This window comes from Pituophis catenifer, unplaced genomic scaffold (genome assembly GCF_029215685.1).
Source record: "Pituophis catenifer annectens isolate HBS135680 unplaced genomic scaffold, rPitCat1.0.hap2 SCAF_5, whole genome shotgun sequence".
Taxonomy (NCBI): Eukaryota; Metazoa; Chordata; class Lepidosauria; order Squamata; family Colubridae; genus Pituophis; species Pituophis catenifer.
The window spans coordinates 106,730,267-106,749,239 of NW_027256885.1; the positions used below are offsets into that span (position 1 = coordinate 106,730,267).

Here is an 18,973-nt window from a genome sequence, read left to right on the forward strand (position 1 = left end):
AAATATATTATAATTATCTTGAATCATAAGGCAAGAGAATCATGCTGGGGCATGCAGAAGATCCGGTTGTTACCCACTACGATGATGGAAATCAATAATCCTGATGAAACCCACAATTATTATTATATGGAATATAATTATAATGTCACTCGGGTGGTTGTTTTTACTTTTATACATATAAGAAGATATTTACTACTGATGGGGGCAGATATGATTGAAGATCTTGAATAAACTGTTGCATCAGCAAGCTATGTTACCCTATTATGGATGTTGGTTTTAACAATCCAGTGGAAAGACCTCAAAGAAGATATTATATGGACTATAAATTTAAAGTTATTGTCTTTTCTTTTTTTTTTTATTTAGATATAATGGAATATATATATATATATTTTTAAGTAGTGTGGGCAGTGAATTAAAGATATTAAGAATTGTTGTGTATGGTAAATTTGCAGGACAGTGGGTGAATAAGCTAGCTACAGACTGATTAGTTTAAGAAAAGGGATTTTTAAGTGATATATTTAGGGGAGTGGAGGAAATGGATAGAGTGGAATAAATGTTAAATTAGATTTTATGGGGAGGCCGCTTTGAAATGTTATAGTAATATATATAGAAGATTAAATATTAAAGTAGGATTTATCGTATAGTTTTAAAGCGGAAGGTGGTTTTGAATTGTTGTAATAATATATAGATATAAAACACTATTATGTTAAATTAGAAGTTATTTTATAATAGTTATAGTATAATGTTTTTTTTTCTCTTCTTTTCTGAAAGGTATGGATAAAGGGGGATGTTATAATATTTATAATATTTTTAGTAAGTAAAGGTCAGTATTTTGAGGAGGGAGTAAGTAATCTGTTATGAATTAGGGTTTTTTTGTTACGAAGAAGTCACGGGGGGGATGGGTGGGGAGGGGGGGTTAGGGAGGGGGAGGGGGAGGGGGGGGAAAAAAGGGGGGAAAAAATTTGTATTTGAAAACTTTTTCAATAAAAAAAAAAAAGAAAGGCTGACAGTAAACCAACTGTCCTAACTTTCCGCTCCATCTGGAGCCGCTCTCCAGGGTCCTGAGCCCCGACTGCCCACCCAACTTTTGAGGAAGCAGAGAAGACTCAGGGAAGACCAAGAAGATGGAGAAGGAGCGAGAGCGGGCCGCCAGTGCCAGTGCAGTCCCTACTGAGAGCCAGCAGACCGCGGTACCACTGGGGGAGGCTGCACTCTCAGCAGAAACCCCTCCGAAGGCCCGGAAGGAGGCTCCGGCCACCAGAAACCAGTACCGGGCCGAGGACGACCTCAGATGCCAGGGCTCCGGCCAGGGATTTGGAATGAAATTGACATCCGTTGACATCCACACAGGACTTGGCCGCCCTCACTACACGCTAGAGGGCGAGGAGACCCATCAAGTTGGACGAGTCAGGGCAATGGTGATACCTGACCGCCCACCCCGGCCAGATGGTGGAGAATCTGCAGGAGAGGTTTGACCGGATGAGCATTGAGGGGATGGGACAGTCGTGTAAGTTTGAGACGCACGGAGTGATCCTGAGCTGACCCACACTATCATTTCCACCCCGCAGCAGCCCGAGTCCAGCCGCAGCGGCTCAGTCAGCTAGCCTGCCCCCGGTACCATCGGCAAGGTCATCCCCAGAGCTGCAACGAAGTCCTCTGTGCCATCAACAGGTAGTGAGCCTGCCTGGCCACAAGCGTAACCCTCTGGGGTGGCAGGGACCCCTGCCATAGCCATACTACCCCGAAGCCAGCTGGTTCCAGGGGCAATGGCCTCCAGCTTGGGAGCCACTGCAACCTCCTCCTCCCCCTCGGCCACCAGCCCCTCACCCGATGAAGGCCACGTTCAACAGAGACCAAGAGAAGCTTGCATTCCTTCTAAATCAGGTATGGGCTCACCTGGACGACCATGTGTCAGACTACCCAAGCAACAAGGCGATGGTTCATGTGGTGACCTCAAATCTGGAGGGGGAGGTGGCAGAATGGGTGACCCAGCTCTATGATGAGGGTGCACCAGAACTGGGAAACATCGACACCTTCCTTCAAGAACTAAGGGTGAGAGTGAGATTTTGCCTTCAGTTACAGCCAAAAGTATTCATTCTGCTACTTTGTAATTGAAAACGGAAGGAGTTTCCCTTTCAGCCTCTCTTCAAGCCGCAGCAGCAATCGCCATTTTAAAAAAAAACTTTTTTCCCTTCACTTCACTTCTTAGGCAAAATAGAATAAAAGGAATACTTGCGCTTCAGGATCAAAGGTCCAGCTCATATCTTCTTTAATTAATTTATTTGACAGATTTACAGGCTTGCTTTTGCCCCCTAGCTCTGCGTGTAGCAGAGATTTCCCAGAGCCCGGAGCGTCGGCTGGGGATACGGGGAGTCTCTTCCGCTCCCTCCCAAAAGTAAATAAAAAACTTTTGGGATTAGGCAGAGGACTCTACCCACCCCAGCCGGCTCTATCTCCGTTTCCTAATGGAAACGGAGTTTTTTCGAGCCGCCATTCCGCTGAAAAAGTTTTTTTTCTGTTTTTTTTTTCTTTTTTCTTTTTTCTCTTTGAGGATTTGATATTGATCTTGGTTGGAAAAAAGTTTTTTTTTTCTCTCTCTTTTCCAGTAAATTTTGTCTGCGTGGAAAAATGGCACTGAGACTTATAAAACTAGACAAACAGGCAGTGGGGGGGGATTCCCCCATTAATAAATTACATCAACAAGTTTTAACTCTCCAGTCACAGAAACCTGACTTTAATATAATAGAATTTCTTCTTGAGGAGATTGTAAGAAGGGATGAGATTGTGAATCAGCAACGTGAAAAATTTAAGTTGGAAATCAAAGAAATTGGTGAACTGGTGAAATCTAAGTTTGGCTTTTTGGATCGAAAGATTTTAAAAGTAGCTAATGGCTTAGCAGACTTTATGACTCAGTTGGAAGCAAATACTAACTCTAAAATGAAAGAAACTGAGGAGAATTTGGATGACAAGATCCAAAAAATTAAAAAGGATTTGGCAAACATTCAGGATAATAGTTCAGAAGACAAACTTAAAATGGAGGCTGATCAAAAGACTGTTATTGAAGAAAATGTACAACAGAGGATTGAAAGAGAAGTTTTAATGATCCAATACAATTTTACAGAATATGCAATTAGACTGAGAGGTTTGCAGGAAGATGACAGAGATGATTTAAGGAAGATATCTTCTGAAATTCTGGCTGGGATTTTAAAGGTTCAACCTGATGAAGTGTTTTGCAGGATTGACAGAATTTATAGAATAAACTCCTGGTTGGCAAAACAAAGGCAATTGCCTAGAGATGTGGTGATTTATTTTACAGACAAAGAAATTAGAAATAATATTGTCCAGAATTCTTATGACTCTGCTTTGCAATTTCGTGGAAGAAAGATTTGGATTTTTAAGGAACTCCCGCCCAAGATGTTAATGGAGAGGAAGAAATTTGGTTTTCTAGTGAATGAGTTAAAAAAAAGGAATATTCTATTTAGGTGGGACGTCCCAGTTGGTTTAATATTGAGACACCAAGGAGTAAGATACCAACTGGATACAGTCGAAAAAGCGGAAGAATTTTATCAAAAAATTTTAAAAATAAATTTAACATCTTTAGGCATAACACAGGACAAGCAAAAGGAGTTGGAAATAAAGGGAAAACATCAAATTACAGAGGCTGTGGTAGATAAACTGTCTTTGGACTCCTTGGATACCCCAGCTGGACTGTCTATAAATTTGAGAGCAGTGTCATCTGATTTTAATGTGATGAACTATCAACTTACAGACAAGTGCGTAAATCAACCAGTTGATATACAAGTGAAGGAAAAGACATATGAGATAATAAAACAAAACCAACAAGATCAATTTACAAAGCAGAATGACAACCGATCAGCTGATACACAACTTGTAGGAAGGAAATCTGGATGGAAATGCAACCCGCAAAAGAAAAAGAAAAGAAACAGATCTCGTAGAAATAGTAGTTTCTAAACCAAGCAACAGTGAAGCCAGGGATTTTAAAAAAAAAATAAATGAATATGTGAAAAGATATTGGAGGCGAATTATTGTTTAATACTATCTTGAGGAAAGTGGCAGATCTCTGCAATGCCGTGATTTTGGGATGTGGAAAGAGCCTTACATTGTTGGATTTGAACTTGAACTATCTATTTTGGATTTCTCTTACCGATAAATATATTATAACTATTTTGAGTTACAAGGCAAGAGAGTCATGCTGGGGCATGCAGAAGATCTGGCTGTTACCCACAAAGATGATGGGGATTTATAATCCTGATGAAAACCACAATTACAACTATATGGAATATAATTATAATGTCACTCGGGTGGTTGTTTTTATTTTTATATATACATGAGGATATTCATTATTGATGGGGGCAGAAGATGACTGAAGATTTTGAATAAACTGTTGCACCAGGATGCTATGTTACCCTATTATGGATGATGGATTTAACAATCTAGTGGAAAGACATCAAAGAAGATACTAAATGAATTATAAATTTAAAGTTATTGTCTTTTTTTATAAAATGGAATGTATATATAGACATATGTATATTTTAGCAGAGTGGGCAGTGGATTATATTTAGAATTGTAGTGCATGGTAATCTTGCAGGAAACTGGGTTGAAATAGGCTAGTTTAGTGATTGATTAGTTTAAGAAAAAGGATTTTTAAGTCATATATTTTGGGGAGTGGAAGAATCGGATAGAACTGAATAAATGTTAAATTTGGAGAAGGCTGCTTTGAAATGTTAAATTAATATATATATAAAAGTAAAGGTTATGTTGTTGTAATAATAATAATATTTTATAAGTTTGGGGGAGGAGAAAAAGGGTAGATTGTGAAAAGCGGAGAAAAGCGGAGTTATAAGAATACTTTGCTAAGGGTCAGTACTTTGAGGAGTGAGTAAGGGCATGGTAAAATATTATGTAATTAATTATGAATTAGCTTATTGTTGTGAAGAAGAAGTCACGGGGGGGATGGGTGGTGAGGGGGGGTTAGGGAAGAAGGGAGGAAAAGGGGGAAAAACTTGTATTTGAAAAACTTTTTCAATAAAAAAAAAAAAAAAAAAAGAACTAAGGGTTAGATTCGAGGACGACTCAACCCAGGGGGCTGTGGACACCTTAATAGACTCAGGTTGCACCCACCGCCTAATCAGCCTACAGATGGTTCTGAAACTGGGCATCAGAGCTAAAAAGTTACCCCAGCCTATGAGGTTTGAGCAGGTCGATGGATCACTGATAGGGGGAACCCCCACCACGCTCCTTACCGAACCAATAAGGCTAGAGATGGGTCAGCACTAGGAAATCATCTGTTTTGTAGTGGCACCAAAAACGACGGGGCTGCAAGGAGACCCCTCCGTGCGCACACACATACACAAACACGTGTGCTTGTGTTAGAGTTGAGTAGACGGTAGAGTTGAGCTAACAGCCAAACAGAGGCCCATCAGGTGCAGAGGCAACGGCAGGGAGGATGGGTCAAAATGGGAAGCCCCTGCCCAGAGCCTCTGGCAGCTTTAAAAAGAAAAGCAGGGAAGGGAGGGAGGGAGGAAGGACGGAAAGGCAACTGTTGTGGCCCGCCAGCAGCCTGCACGGATTGTTGCTGATCCCGACGACGAGGAGGCTGGTGTGGTGCTGCGCCAGCAGCCTGTGCAGCCGGCGCTCGAGTCAGACAGTGAGGAGGCTGAAGAAGATGTGGTGCCAGAGGCAGGGATTCAGTCAGGGCCTTCAGAACCTCCAGAGGCTCCTTTAAGTGAAGAGGATGAAGAGGAGGAGCCTCTTCTCAATGCACGGGCACGCAGAGCTGCCAAAAGGCAGGAGTGTTTCCTCAGGAGGAGGTCTCCTCGAGAGTAAGGCTTGGGGCTAATTGGCCACTCCCTTAGCTTATTTAAGAGAGAAGGCAGCTTGTAACAAGCTGCAGGAAACAACTTTAGATCGCTAATCATCGCATTGGGATTTCTCTGCAACCTTGCTTCTGGGCTTTCTGCCAACTCCAGTAAGACTCTGACTATCTTATCTGTGGAATTCTGGCAGGCTGTTAAGAATGCTTATTAACAGCCGGCATTTGCTAAAACTGCGTTATTTGAGTAAACTAAGTTTTTTTCAGAGTTTGTGTGTGCTGTGTTCTTTGGGATCTGTAGCTGGGGCAGAACAGCAACTTGGTTGGAGATGCCCCAGTTCAAAGGAGAAAGCAATTTTGTGTTCTGTTTTGTCACAGACAGAACTTTGTTGGCAATCCAAGTTAACATTGGTATTCCTTGAATTGTGAGCTCTTAGGAAAGTATCCCCTCTTTGTGTGTTGCAAACAGCCATTTCCAGTGGGGAAAACAGGACAAACCAGAGTGGAGGAAAGTATTTTCCTTTGCTATATTTCCAGTCTGAATTAGACCATGCAGGGTCCCTACAGGAGAGCCCTTTTAAGGATTATGTATTAATAGAAAAGCAACTAACTTACCTCTGTTCCTAAGTGCTAAAGCTGTTGCACATAAAAAAAAGAGGAGCTCTGATCAACTATCACAGCCGCCATTTTGACAGTTTTGTTGTACTGTTGTTTGTGGACGTCCCCACTAAATGCAAGCACGAGATAAACTGAGCCTGGTTTGTTCTCAGTCTTTTAAGTGGCCACAAACTACTAGCAAAAGTGGCATTTGATCACAGCACGGAGGCATTTAGAAATGCCATTTGCAATTGAGCATCAAGATGGGATAGGAAAGGGAAAGGGAAAGAGGAAAGACAAAGAAAAAAGAAGGAAAGAGGGGAAGGAAGAATAAAGAAAGAAGAGGGAAGGAAAAAGAAGAAAAGGGAGGAAGGGAAGGGAATTATAATGAGAGGGAGGGTCTGAGGAAAGTCTTGCCTTAGCACTTGGCCATCAGCAGCCCTGCTGCCTTTTCACCATCCCCTTGTCCCTTCCTACTGACCTCTCCTGGTGGTCTCCCATCCTATCGCTGAGGATGCTTTGGTTACAAAGCTGGGTCTCCTTGCATGGAGAAGGAGTGGGCCTCCCTCTGACCCACACACTTTGCCCTCCTGCACACACCATGAGCAACCTGGCCAAGGAGAGCGAGCACAGCAGCAGCCTCAAGGAGGAGGTAAGTGGAGCCGGGTGCCCCTTTGGGGAAGCGGGGCTGGGCTGGGCTGTGGGGTCCTGGTGCCCTGGGAACTCAAGGGCTGGGCTGGGTGCTTGCCCTCCACTGCCCAGGGCTCCAGGCAGCCTGCACCGCCGTCCGGGAGTCCTCTGCATGGCCTGAGAGGGATAGCAAGGCTCCTCTGGTGGACTAGGGTTTGGCACTCACCCTGGTCTCGCCTTACTCTGCTGGAGACAATGGATCCCCTCAGCCCCACCCGGACTGCCACAGGCACCCCCAGCCACAAGCAATGTTGAGCTGGCCACGCCCCACCCCGAGGTCAACCACAAGCCTGATGCGGCCCTCAATGAAATCAAGTTTGACACCCCTGTGTTAGAATATACAGTGCATTCAGAAAGTATTAAAACCCCCTTCCTTTTTTTCAATTTTGTTATGCTGCAGTCTGATTCTACAGTTGTTGAAATTCATTTTTTCTCATTAATCTACACTCAGTACCCCATAATGACAAAATGAAAACTGAATTTTAGAAATGCCTGTAAATTTATTAAAAAGAAAAAACTGAAATATCACATTAGCATAAGTATTCAGACCCTTCACTCAGTACTTTGTTGAAGCACCTTTGGCAACAATTACAGCGAGTCTTTTTGAGTATGACATGACAAGCTTTGCACACCTGGATTGGGGGATTTTCTGCCATTCTTCCTTGCAAATCCTCTGAAGCTCAGTCAGGTTGGATGGCGACTGTCAGTGGACAGCCATTTTCAGGTCCCTCCAGAGGTGTTCAATAGGGTTCATGTCAGGGCTCTGGCTGGGCCACTCTAGGACATTCACAGAGTTGTCCCTAAGCCACTCCTATGTTGTCTTGGCTGTGTGCTTAGGATCATTATCATGTTGGAAAGTGAACCTTCGGCCCAGTCTGAGGTTCTGAGATACTGCACTGTGGAACAGGTTTTCATTGAGGATATCCCTGTACTTTGCTCTGTTCAGCTTCCCCTCAACCCTGACCAGTCTCCCAGTCCCTGCTGCTGAAAAACACCCCCACAGCATGATGCTGCCACCACCATGCTTCACTGTTGGGATGATATTGGGCAGGTGATGAGCGGTGCCTGGTTTCTTCCAGACATGTTTAGAATTGAGGCCAAACAGTTCAATCTTCGTTTCATCAGACCAGAGACTCTTGTTCCTCAAAGTCTGAGAGTCCTTCAGGTGGTTTTTTGCAAACACCAAGCCAGCTTTCATGTGTTTTGCACTGAGGAGAGGCTTCTGTCTAGCCACTCTGCCATAAAGCCCAGATCGGTGGAGGGCTGCAGTGATGGTTGTCCTTCTGGAACTGCGTTCCATCTACACACAGGATCTCTGGAGCTCAGTCACAAGTGACCATCAGGTTCTTGGTCACCTCTCTTACTAAGGCCCTTCTCCGATTGCTCAGTTTGACCAGGCAACCAGTTCTTGTAAGAGTCCTGGTTGTGCCAAACTTCTTCCATTTGAGAATTATGGAGGCCACTGTGCTCTTAGGAACCTTCAGTGCAGCAGAAATTTTATTGTAGCCTTCCCCAGATTTGTGCCTTGCAATAATCCGGTCTCTGAGCTCTGCAAACAGTTCCTTTGACCTCATGGCTTTTGCTCTGCTACAGTATGCATTGTCAGCTGTGAGGCCTTCTATAGAGTGGTGTGTGCCTTTCCAAATCATGTCCAATTTAATTTACCACAGGTAGACTCCAATCAAGGTGTAGAAACATGTCAGCAACTATCAAGAGAAATGGGAGGCACCTGAGCTAACTTTCAAGTGTTGTTCCAAAGGGTCTGAATACTGTACTTATGCCAATGTGATATTTCAATGTTTTATTTTTAATAAATTTACAGACATTTCTAAAATTATGTTTTCACTTTGTCATTATGGGGTACTGAGTGTAGATTAATGAGAAAAAAATGAATTTCAACAACTGTAGAATCAGATTGCAGCATAACAAAATTGACAAAAGTGAAGGGGTTTTTAATACTTTCTGAATGCTCTATATGTTCTAACAGGTTAGCCTGGTATGAAGTAAAGGGTAACTAAGCATGGTGCATTCGTTTTTAAAACCCAGGCTAACAAATATAGGCAGAAGGTGATCAGCATCTATTTTCCATTTAGTGCAACATTAGTTATCCATTATACTAGCTGCATTAATACTGCCAAGCATCAATGTTTTGGATTTACAAGTTACTGTAATGAAGTATTTTTAAACAGGGTATGGCTTAATATACTTCAATATGCAGGGATTTGCACTTAGTCCTTATAAACTTCAACAACTCCAATTTGAATTATGTCCTTAATAGGTCTTTCCTTTAATAGGTCTTATCTAAAATTTGAAGAGCAATCAAGTTTTCTGAAAAAAATTTCCATAAAGGGCTATCAATTCAGGCAATTAAAAATAATAGTTGAGTTTTTTTGCCAATAAAGCATACCAACTTTCAATGAATGACGTAATGATTCTCTAGGAGTTTCTTTTTACTCTCTCTCTCTCTCTCTCTGAAAACTATATTTTTTTCCCCGTTTATATCCTGTCTGCCCTTCAGGAACTCAATGCAGCATATGGGGCTCTCCCTCCTTTATTTCCCTCCCCACACACAGCTATAACCCTGGGAGGTAGGTTGGGATGAGAGTGTGATTGGTTCAAAGTCACCGAGCGAACTGCCATGGCTGAGGGTGGAACTAAACTTGGATCTTCCCAATGCCATTTTAATTTGTCAATCACAAAAAAACATGGCATGCAAAAGTCATGGAAATGAACAAATTAGAAGGCAGCAATAGCCAGAAATGTTTCAAAGATGCAGTTCTGTCCTGGCTGTAAAGTTAGTGAGACCACAATTCAACTGTTATGCTGAGTTGTGCCTGTCAGCCCCCTCTGAGCAAGCTGATTCCTGAATAAGGAGTTCAGTGTCAGAATTGTTCTGTTGTTATATAGCCTTCTGAATTATAAATATACTTTTATATGGCATTTGCTATATTTTAATTAATAGGCAGAACAGATTAAAGACAGTTATAACTACTGATAGAAGAGAATACTTGTAGCTCAGGGTTGAACTGTGGGGTCCTTGGTGCTCTCGGAGCTTGGTTGAACCAAGCTCAGAGAGCACCAAGGACCCCACAGTTATAAAACATCAGAGGTTGAACAATTGTGCAACTGAGAAACATGTGAGATCAATTATTTGTTTTAATGTATTCAGGTGATACTTCTATCAATCAATCAGAATAGAGCTGGAAGGGACCTTGGAGGTCTTCTAGTCCAAGCCCCTGCTCAAGCAGGAAACCCTACAGGTGAAACTCAAAAAATTAGAATATTGTGCAAAAGTTCATTTATTTCAGTAATGCAACTTAAAAGGTGAAACTAATATATGAGATAGACTCATTACATGCAAAGCGAGATAGTTCAAGCCTTGATTTGTCATAATCTTGATGATTTTTTTTTTAATTTGATTTATATGCCGCCCTTCTCCGGAGACTCAGGGCGGCTTACAATGCGTTAAGCAATAGCCTTCATACTTTTGTATATTTATACAAAGTCAGCTTATTGCCCCCACAAACTGGGTCCTCATTTCACCTACCTTAGAAAGGATGGAAGGCTGAGTCAACCTTGAGCCTTGGAGAGATTCGAACCAGCAGTAAATTGCAGGCAGCTGTGTTAATAACAGGGTGCTTAGACCACTGTACCAGCAAGGCTCTTTTTATGGCTTACAGCTCATGAAAACCCCAAATTCACAATCTCAGAAAATTAGAATATTGTGAAAAGGTTCAATATTCTAGGCTCAAAGTGTCCCACGCTAATCAGCTAATTAAGCCATAACACCTGCAAAGGGTTCCTGAGCCTTTGCAGGTTGGGAAATCAGGTTCTATACTACCATTATTTTTTGTTTTAATACCCAGCCAAAAATGAGTTGAATTCCTACTCATATACTTGCACAGAAACAACAATGTTCATGTATCACTTTTGGAACCTCAAATGTTAATGCTTTTATCCCTAACAGCACATTATATGTGCTATTCTATCATAGGAATACAAATAACTAATCTGAAAGTACTGATCTAGAAAACAAGTTACACTATTTGGCTCAAACAGCAAAACACAAACCTGTAATGTTGATCCTCTTCATTATCGCTTTGCAGAAGATCATCATTCAGTTCTTCATCTGACATATCTGACTGAGTCTAAAATTGGAAAAAAACAACAACCTTGAACTGATTTTAGAAGCTTGTAAAAGGCCATACACTTCCTTTATTTTCCCTGTGAAGTATCCAGTCTTGAAAGAGGAAATCTGACACCAGATTCTTCCTCTTCTGTCTCCCTCAATTACTTTCTTCTGGATCTGGAAACAATAATCCCCATAAGGGATCTGTGGTGGGTAGACAAGATAAAAGCTGTCCTGGATCCAAGAATCTCTTCACTCAGCCTACCTCACAGACTTGTTGCTGTGGTGGGGAAAAATAGATTTAGTACTATACTTAGACACAAATTAATAAACATGAACTGATAACAAACAGGCATTTGGAGTTCTTTACTGGAACAGCAGGAGACAAGATGATTCTAAACAGTCAGGAGCTGCACCATTGTAGTTTATTACAAAGTAATCAAATTACTTTTTCCCATATATGCAAGCATATACTTTAAACAGACTGATTTACCTTTTTGCCAGTCAACAAATCTTCTCCTAGTAAGTCATCATCTAATTCACTAGAAAAAAAAGAGATATAGTAATCAATTCTTCAAAACAGTGGCAAAGCAGCAGTTCCTTTGTCAGTATCATTCTACTTTACCCAAAATATACTTAAAGATCTCAACAGCAATGCAAACTAAAAAGAGGGTAACCTAATTTTTCATTAAACGAGAAAGACTTCTACACTGAAGTCAACTAAAGCAGAGAAACAGAATTGCTGGAGCACTGGAGCATGGGGTTGGACTAGAACAGGGGTCCCCAACCCCTGGTCCGTGGACTGGCACCAGTCTGCAACATGCCAGAAACCAGGTCGCGCAAACAAGTGGAGCCCCATCCACGGGATGCAGGCAGCACACAAAACCACACCCCTCCGGTCCACAGAAGAACCTCTCTCCATGGAACTGGTCTCTGGTGCCCAAAAGGTTGGGGGCCATTGCACTAGAAGACCTCCAAGGTCCCTTCCAACTGCATTACTCTGTAATTGCTAAATGTAAGTTAGAATTCTGATTAATTCCAAAGAAAGACAGTTTCTATTTCAATAGCACAATAATTCACTCAGAATTCTCTGAAACATTTTCTCCCACTAATACCTAACAAAGCTGAAGTGTACTATGTCAACAGAAAGGGCCCTAATGTGCAACTGCAGCAGAGTCTAATTCAAAGGTGTGGCTTGTTTTAATTCTTTACAAGATAAGCATAAACATTTTTAATGAAAAAATGCAAACTTGTTCTGCATAAAGATAGTTGGAAACATCAGCATACTTCATTATTACATTATGCAAAGACCTAGTTCTCTGGATAAGACTGGGACAGTTAGAAGGAAAGAGAAGAGGATGCCAAGCAGCAAAGCGGACAGACTCAGTTACAGTGGAAATCAGTACACTGTTGGGAGACCTGAAAGACCAAGTTAGGGACAGATTCTCAAGGAGAAAATCTATGTGGCCACTAACAGTCAACACTGATTTGATGGCACGTCATCAAGCATCTGCCAAAGGAAGATTGTTAAACTTTAATTAAGCCAAGTGAAACATGATCTGAGAGTGCAGGACATTTCTATCAGTACACTCACATTACTAAATAGTTATCATAGAATTAACAAGCATCATAGAATTCCATATGGAAGGACCTACAGATAGTCCTCAACCTACGGCCATAATAGAGCCTGCACATTACAGTCATAAGTTATGACAGTTGTAGGTCATCAGGTGACCGACCCAATTTTACACACTTTTTTTGCAGCGGTCATTTAAATGAATGCCATGGGTGTTAAGCAAACCTATTGTTTGCTATTGCACGTTTTTGCTGAAAATCGGAAGTAAACACTAGTTTTTAGCAAAATCTTTGTAAATCAAGGTCATGTGAGAGCAGGACTATCAGGTGCAAGAAATCAGGAGCCAGGATAGAGTTCAAAAATACTAGGAATTTATTCCATGCTACCTATACACAAGAATATGATCTACTAAAAGTCACGGCAACATGGCACTAGATAAGAGTCAATGGAATTCAAGAGGGGCTGGACTTAGGTCTCTTGTGGGAGCAGAGCAACTCCAAACAGTTGAAGTGTTTGATCCCTCCCTCAGGCTCAGCCTGGTCATCTTCTACATCATTCCCCCCTCCAACTTGGTCCCCCCTCCTCCATGGGTTCTTCAGAGCTGCTCTCCCCCTCCTGCATAGTCTCTTCAAAGTCTGAGTTCTCATGGAAAATGGGCAAGGGCCACAGAGAAGCCTTCTCAAAAGAAATCTGCCTCCCCCGCTTCTAAAGCGGCTGGTGAGCCAGGTGGCAGTTGCTGAAATACAGAAACAGTGTTAGAAGCCCCCTGCCCGGGAGTTGAAGGCCAGAGGTGGAAAGCCAATCATAAGCCCATGTCCTGCCTCCCCCTGGAGCAATCCAGAGAGGTTGGTTAACTCCTTTATCTTTTTTTTTCTTTGCTTGTTTTTTTTTAATTTTAAAATTTGTAATTTTATTATAACACATATATGACATTCACATAACATACAACATATAAATATCTTTATCATTTTTAAGCATCGTTTCATCATGGTCTTCCTTCTGCTATTTGTTGTGGCTCCGACCCCCGAGCCCATCTTATCGGAGGAAGAAGGCTCCGAACATGAAGGAGAGGAGCCGGCCAGGCCTCCCTCTCCAGGCCCCTCCTCTCTGGCTATGCCTCAGGTGTCTGCCGAGGGAGAGGAGATTGGCCAGGAGCCAGGTGTCTCCAATGACAGAGATGACGGTGATACGTCGTTCCTGGATCCACGCCAACGAAGGCGAGATAAACGTTCGCAGATGAGGAGGCGTGCCAGGGATTAAGCTGAGTCACTGGACCACACCCCACAGGCTATATAAGAGAGTGTGGTGGCCATTTAGACTCTGTGACGGACAAAGCTAACTTCTGGCTAGTCACTTTGTACAACGCCTGAATCTGCTGAAGGTTTCTGTTTGAGCTGGACTGTTTTTGAAAACTGTGTGTATTTGTTGATTATCTGGTGGAGGAAAACTCCCTCTTCTTGAAGTAAAGCACTTGGCAGACGGTTATCGTATTGCTGCCAAGTTCCTGATAACGAACCTTGTGTGTGCCAAGTAATTCTTTAACCCCCGGCTGGCTGTTTGTGTGTGTGTGGGGACGGGGACAGAACACTATTTTGTTTTTTTCCCCCATGTCTTCATTTCATTCCTCTCCCCCCCCCATTCTCCTTTTTTTTTCTTCCCCCCGTAAAGATCTATATATTTTAGTTATATCTTTAATATTATACATTTCTACATTCTTGTTATATACATTTTTATTTCACTCCATACATTTGTTATTTATATATTTTATAGTCGTACTCTTCTCTAGGCATCAAGGAAAACCAGTGAAGCTTGTTTTTCCGGATGTGATTCGTAAAACTCTAATGTATTTATTATGATTCTCATGTTATTCTTGATTTGTCGGCCCGGCAGAAATCCATTTTGGTCCGAGTGTATATGATTATTTAATACTTTTTTAATTCTTTCAGCTATAATTACTGCAAATATCTTGTAATCTGTATTTAGCAGGGAGATTGGTCTGTAATTTTGTATTAACTGATGGTCCATATCTTCTTTGGGTATGATAGTAATTATTGCCTCTGTCCAGGTTGTCGGAATTTTTGCCTTTTCCAAAGCCTTGTTATATAGTTCTAACATGGTTTCTCCCAATATTTCCTGTAGGTTTTTATATAATTCCGCCGGTAGCCCATCTGGCCCCGGTGTTTTGTTGTTTTGTTGTTTTTTCAGTGCCAATTCAAATTCAAGTTTAGTTATCGGTCCGTTTAATATTTCTCTTTGTTCTTCTGTAATTGTTGCCATTTCTGATCTTTCTATATACTGTTTTACTTTTTCCTCCTCTACCTCTTCTTGTTTGTATAAGTTTGAAAAGAATGTCTGGATAATTTCCTTTTTAGCTTCTCTTCTGTATTGAATTTCTCCTTTTTCGTCTCTGAGTTGGTATATCATTTTTTTATCTTTTTCTTTTCTCAATTTATATGCCAACCATCTGCCTGTTTTTTTTGCAAATTCAAAATAGTTTTGTTTTGCCATCTTTATTTTCTGGGCTATTTCTTTTTGATTTATCAAATTTATTTTATGTTTTGTTATGTTCCATTCCTCTTATTTTTTTTATTTTGGGGATCTTTTTGTAATTTGTATTCTGTGTTTTTTAATTCTTCATATAGTTTGTCTTGCTGTTGTCTCCTTTCTTTATTTTTCTTCCCTAAGTATGCCATCGTCAGTCCTCTTATGTATGCTTTTGTTGTATCCTAAATGTTTTGTAGGGAAGTATCCTCTCTCTTGTTTATATTAAAAAACGATTCTAATTCCTTTTCCAGCATTTGTTTAAACCCTTTTTCTTTCCATATATTTTGATTCATTGTCCATCTCCTAAATCTTTTTTTTCCCTTCCAATTTATGAGAGTATTGGGTTGTGGTCTGCCCATTCATTTACTCCTATCCCTATTGTTTCTACACCTGTCCTAATATCCGCAGTCATCCAAGCCATATCGATTCTAGACCAGGATTGGTGTGGATTAGAGTAAAATGTATATTGATTCTCGTCTTCATGAGTCTCCCTCCAAACATCTCAGGTTTATTTCCGCGACCATATTGAAAAATTCTTTTGGTAGTGTTTCTTTCTTTTTTTTAATTTCTCTTACCACTTTTATAATCTTTTTTGGCATCTACTATTGCATTGTAATCTCCAGTTAGACAGATATTTTCATATTCTAATTCTAATATTTTTTATGTATTCCTTTAAAAAATTCCTGTTGATTTTGGTTAGGGGCATATATTACTACTAATAGTGATTTTTTCCTTTCTGTTTCTAACTCGACCATCACCGTTCTTCCTTCCTCGACTGCATATATTAGTTTTGATTGTAACCTTTCTTTTACATAGACCGCTACTCCTCTCTTATTTTTTTGCATCAAAGATGTATATAATTTTCCTAATTTTGGGTTTTCTAATAATTTTTGGTATCCTTTTTTGATATTTATTTATTTATTTATTTATTTATTTTTCAAATTTATATACCGCCCTTCTCCCGAAGGACTCAGGGCAGTGTACAGCCAAAGTAAAAACATAGATACAAACATTAAAACCAATTTAAAAAGATATATATGTCTTTTTAAAACTACAATTTTTGTAGTTTTGTGAATGTTTGTGTTCTTTTCTTTGGCGCGTTTAATCCATTTATGTTTACCGAGAGAAGTTTGATTGCCTCTTCCATTGCCTAGTGTAACTGTTTTTTGCTGTGTCTTGTCTCCATCCACCTTTTTGCTCTCGCACCTTCTCTTTCCTCTCGTTCTTTTTCTTGACTCTTTCTTACTTTTCTTGTGCCACTTCTTCTATTTGTTCTTCCTCCTGGCTTCTACTCTCTGTTTCTTCTTTACTTTCCTGTTCCTCTTCCTGTGTAAAATGTAAATTATAAAATTCTCTTGCTTTCTCTACTGTTTCTACTTTGTACTTTTTGTCTTGCCATGTGATTAAAATCCCATCCGGTGTCCGCCATCTGTACATTATTTTATATCTAATCAATTGGGTTGTTAAGAACTGATATTGTTGGCGTTGGTTTCTGATTCTTCGAGGTATTTGTTTTAAGATTATAATTTCTTTGCCCTTATATGTCAAAGTTTCTTCTCTTGATTTTCTATATACTTCATCTCTAATTGTTCGTTTTGAGAATCTTACATGCACTTCCCTCACCAATCGATGTCTTCTTATGTAATTAGTGTGTACCCGGTATATTTCATCCAACTGTCCTTTTATTTCTGACTTGTCTTTCTGTATTATTTCTGACACTATCTCTGCCATTTTTTCTCCCAGAACTTCATCTTTTTCTTCTATTATATTTTAAAAGCACAAAAAATATGAAGCTTTCTCCATCTCCAGCATCGCTATTGAGTCAGACAATTCCTTATTTAGTTGAAAAGTTTTTTGCTCCATTGTCTCCACTTTTGTCTCTACGTGATCTATTTTTGTTTCCACTTTTTTAATTCTTTCTTCATTTTCTATTATTGATTGTTGGATATCCCCAAATTTATCATTTATATTTTTAATATCCTCTTTTATTTCTCCTATTTCATTTTTGATTTCTGCATGAAACATTTTCATTCCTTCATGATTATCCGTGATTTTTTCTTGTGTTTTTAATAGTGTTTCTTGAATCATCTGAAACATGTTTTGCATAGCATTTAATGTCATTTACGGCTTTTCTTTTTTCTTTTCCTATCATGCTGTCTATTGTTCTTTGCTGTAGTGGTGATGCCACTGTTATTGTAGGATTTGTAGTTGGTTTTTTTCCTGTTTTCGCTATGGTGGTTATGGTTGACATTTTTAAAGCTCGTGTGAAGTTTTCCCACACTAACATATAAATATTAATCTTTGATTCTTATTTTCTCTCCCTGTTTTCTTTTTTTTTTTTTGATATACTTATACTTTTTTCTCTACCTTTTACTTATACAAAAACAGTCTTAGATACACACACCTATATCTTTATCTTATATACGTTTCAACTTATTCTGAATTTATCTATTTATGCAAATATACACTATAACACTATAACAATATCACAATATAATCAGTTATTATCTTGCAACTTATCAATTATTATCAATTATTTCTTTATAATATTTTCAATCAGTGTAATTGTAATTAAGTTAGCTTTCTTTTGCTTTTATATTCCGTAATTATAAAATTAATAAATATAAATTCACAATGCAATAATTAACTATAGCTGTAATACAATCTTTTTTTTCTTCCCCCTTACTTTAGTGTTTGTATATATATTCTTGTATATAAAAATATATGTTTTATTCTTCTTTTTGTTGTTCTTTGATTCTTCTTCCATTCTCCAATCTTGCTTCTGGTTGTTATGGTAATTGTAGTTATGTTCTATCGTGCTATCACATCAGTCCTCTTTAAAGTGTTAGTCTCTCTCCTTAAGTCCGTCCCCAATCATCAATTAAGTCCCACAAATTTTAGGGGAACCACTAATCGGCCTTGTGTTTCAAGGCTCCTCCTTCCACCATGAACAGTGATACAGTACCTTGAGGTCATTTATCCATGTTGTGACCTAGGCTTACTGAGTCATTACAAGACACAATTAGTCCCAAACAAACCTATTTTATTGTAACAGCTGAGAATTACATTCATTCCCAGCTGAGTCCCAATTAGTTGCAAAACAAGTCCTTCGGAAGAAGTCCTTCGGGATAATCACCAACCTTTATCTTCTTTGACACCCTGCCAAAGGCCTTACTTGGCAAAGCCCCATGAAGTTCAGAAACAAACAAGAGATGCTGACTGGAAACAGAGTTAGCAATGTTGCTTTCCTGCAAAAAGGCCCAAGTGCGTTTGTTTCTCTTTTAAGCCTTATGGGAGGGGCCAATCATCTCCTGGCCTTACTCCCGAGTCATCCCTTTCGCTTTAGCTGCTCTTGCCTTCTGGCAACTCTGCGCATGCATGCACTAGGAACAGGCTCCTCCTGTTCCTTTGCCTCTGCTTGTTGTGGCCCGCCAGCGGCCTGCGCGGATTGTTGCTGATCCCAACGAGGAGGCTGGTGTGGTGTCGCGCCAGCAGCCTGTGCAGCCGGCGCTCGAGTCGGACAGCGAGGAGGCTGAAGAAGATGTGGTGCCAGAGGCAGGGATTCAGCCAGGGCCTTCAGAACCTCCAGAGGCTCCTTTAAGTG

At 40.2% G+C, this 18,973-nt stretch overlaps 1 protein-coding gene across 1 annotated transcript in view; it reads right to left on the minus strand.

Moving 5' to 3' along the window:
• RBM33 (RNA binding motif protein 33) overlaps positions 1-18,973 on the minus strand; it is a 324,419-nt gene that overhangs the window by 256,901 nt on the left and 48,545 nt on the right. The window contains exons 3-4 of the mRNA XM_070944365.1: positions 11,743-11,791; positions 11,192-11,268 (exon numbers count right to left, since the gene is read on the minus strand). Coding sequence (XP_070800466.1) covers positions 11,192-11,268; positions 11,743-11,791 — 126 coding nt within the window. The remainder of the gene's footprint in view (positions 1-11,191; positions 11,269-11,742; positions 11,792-18,973) is intronic.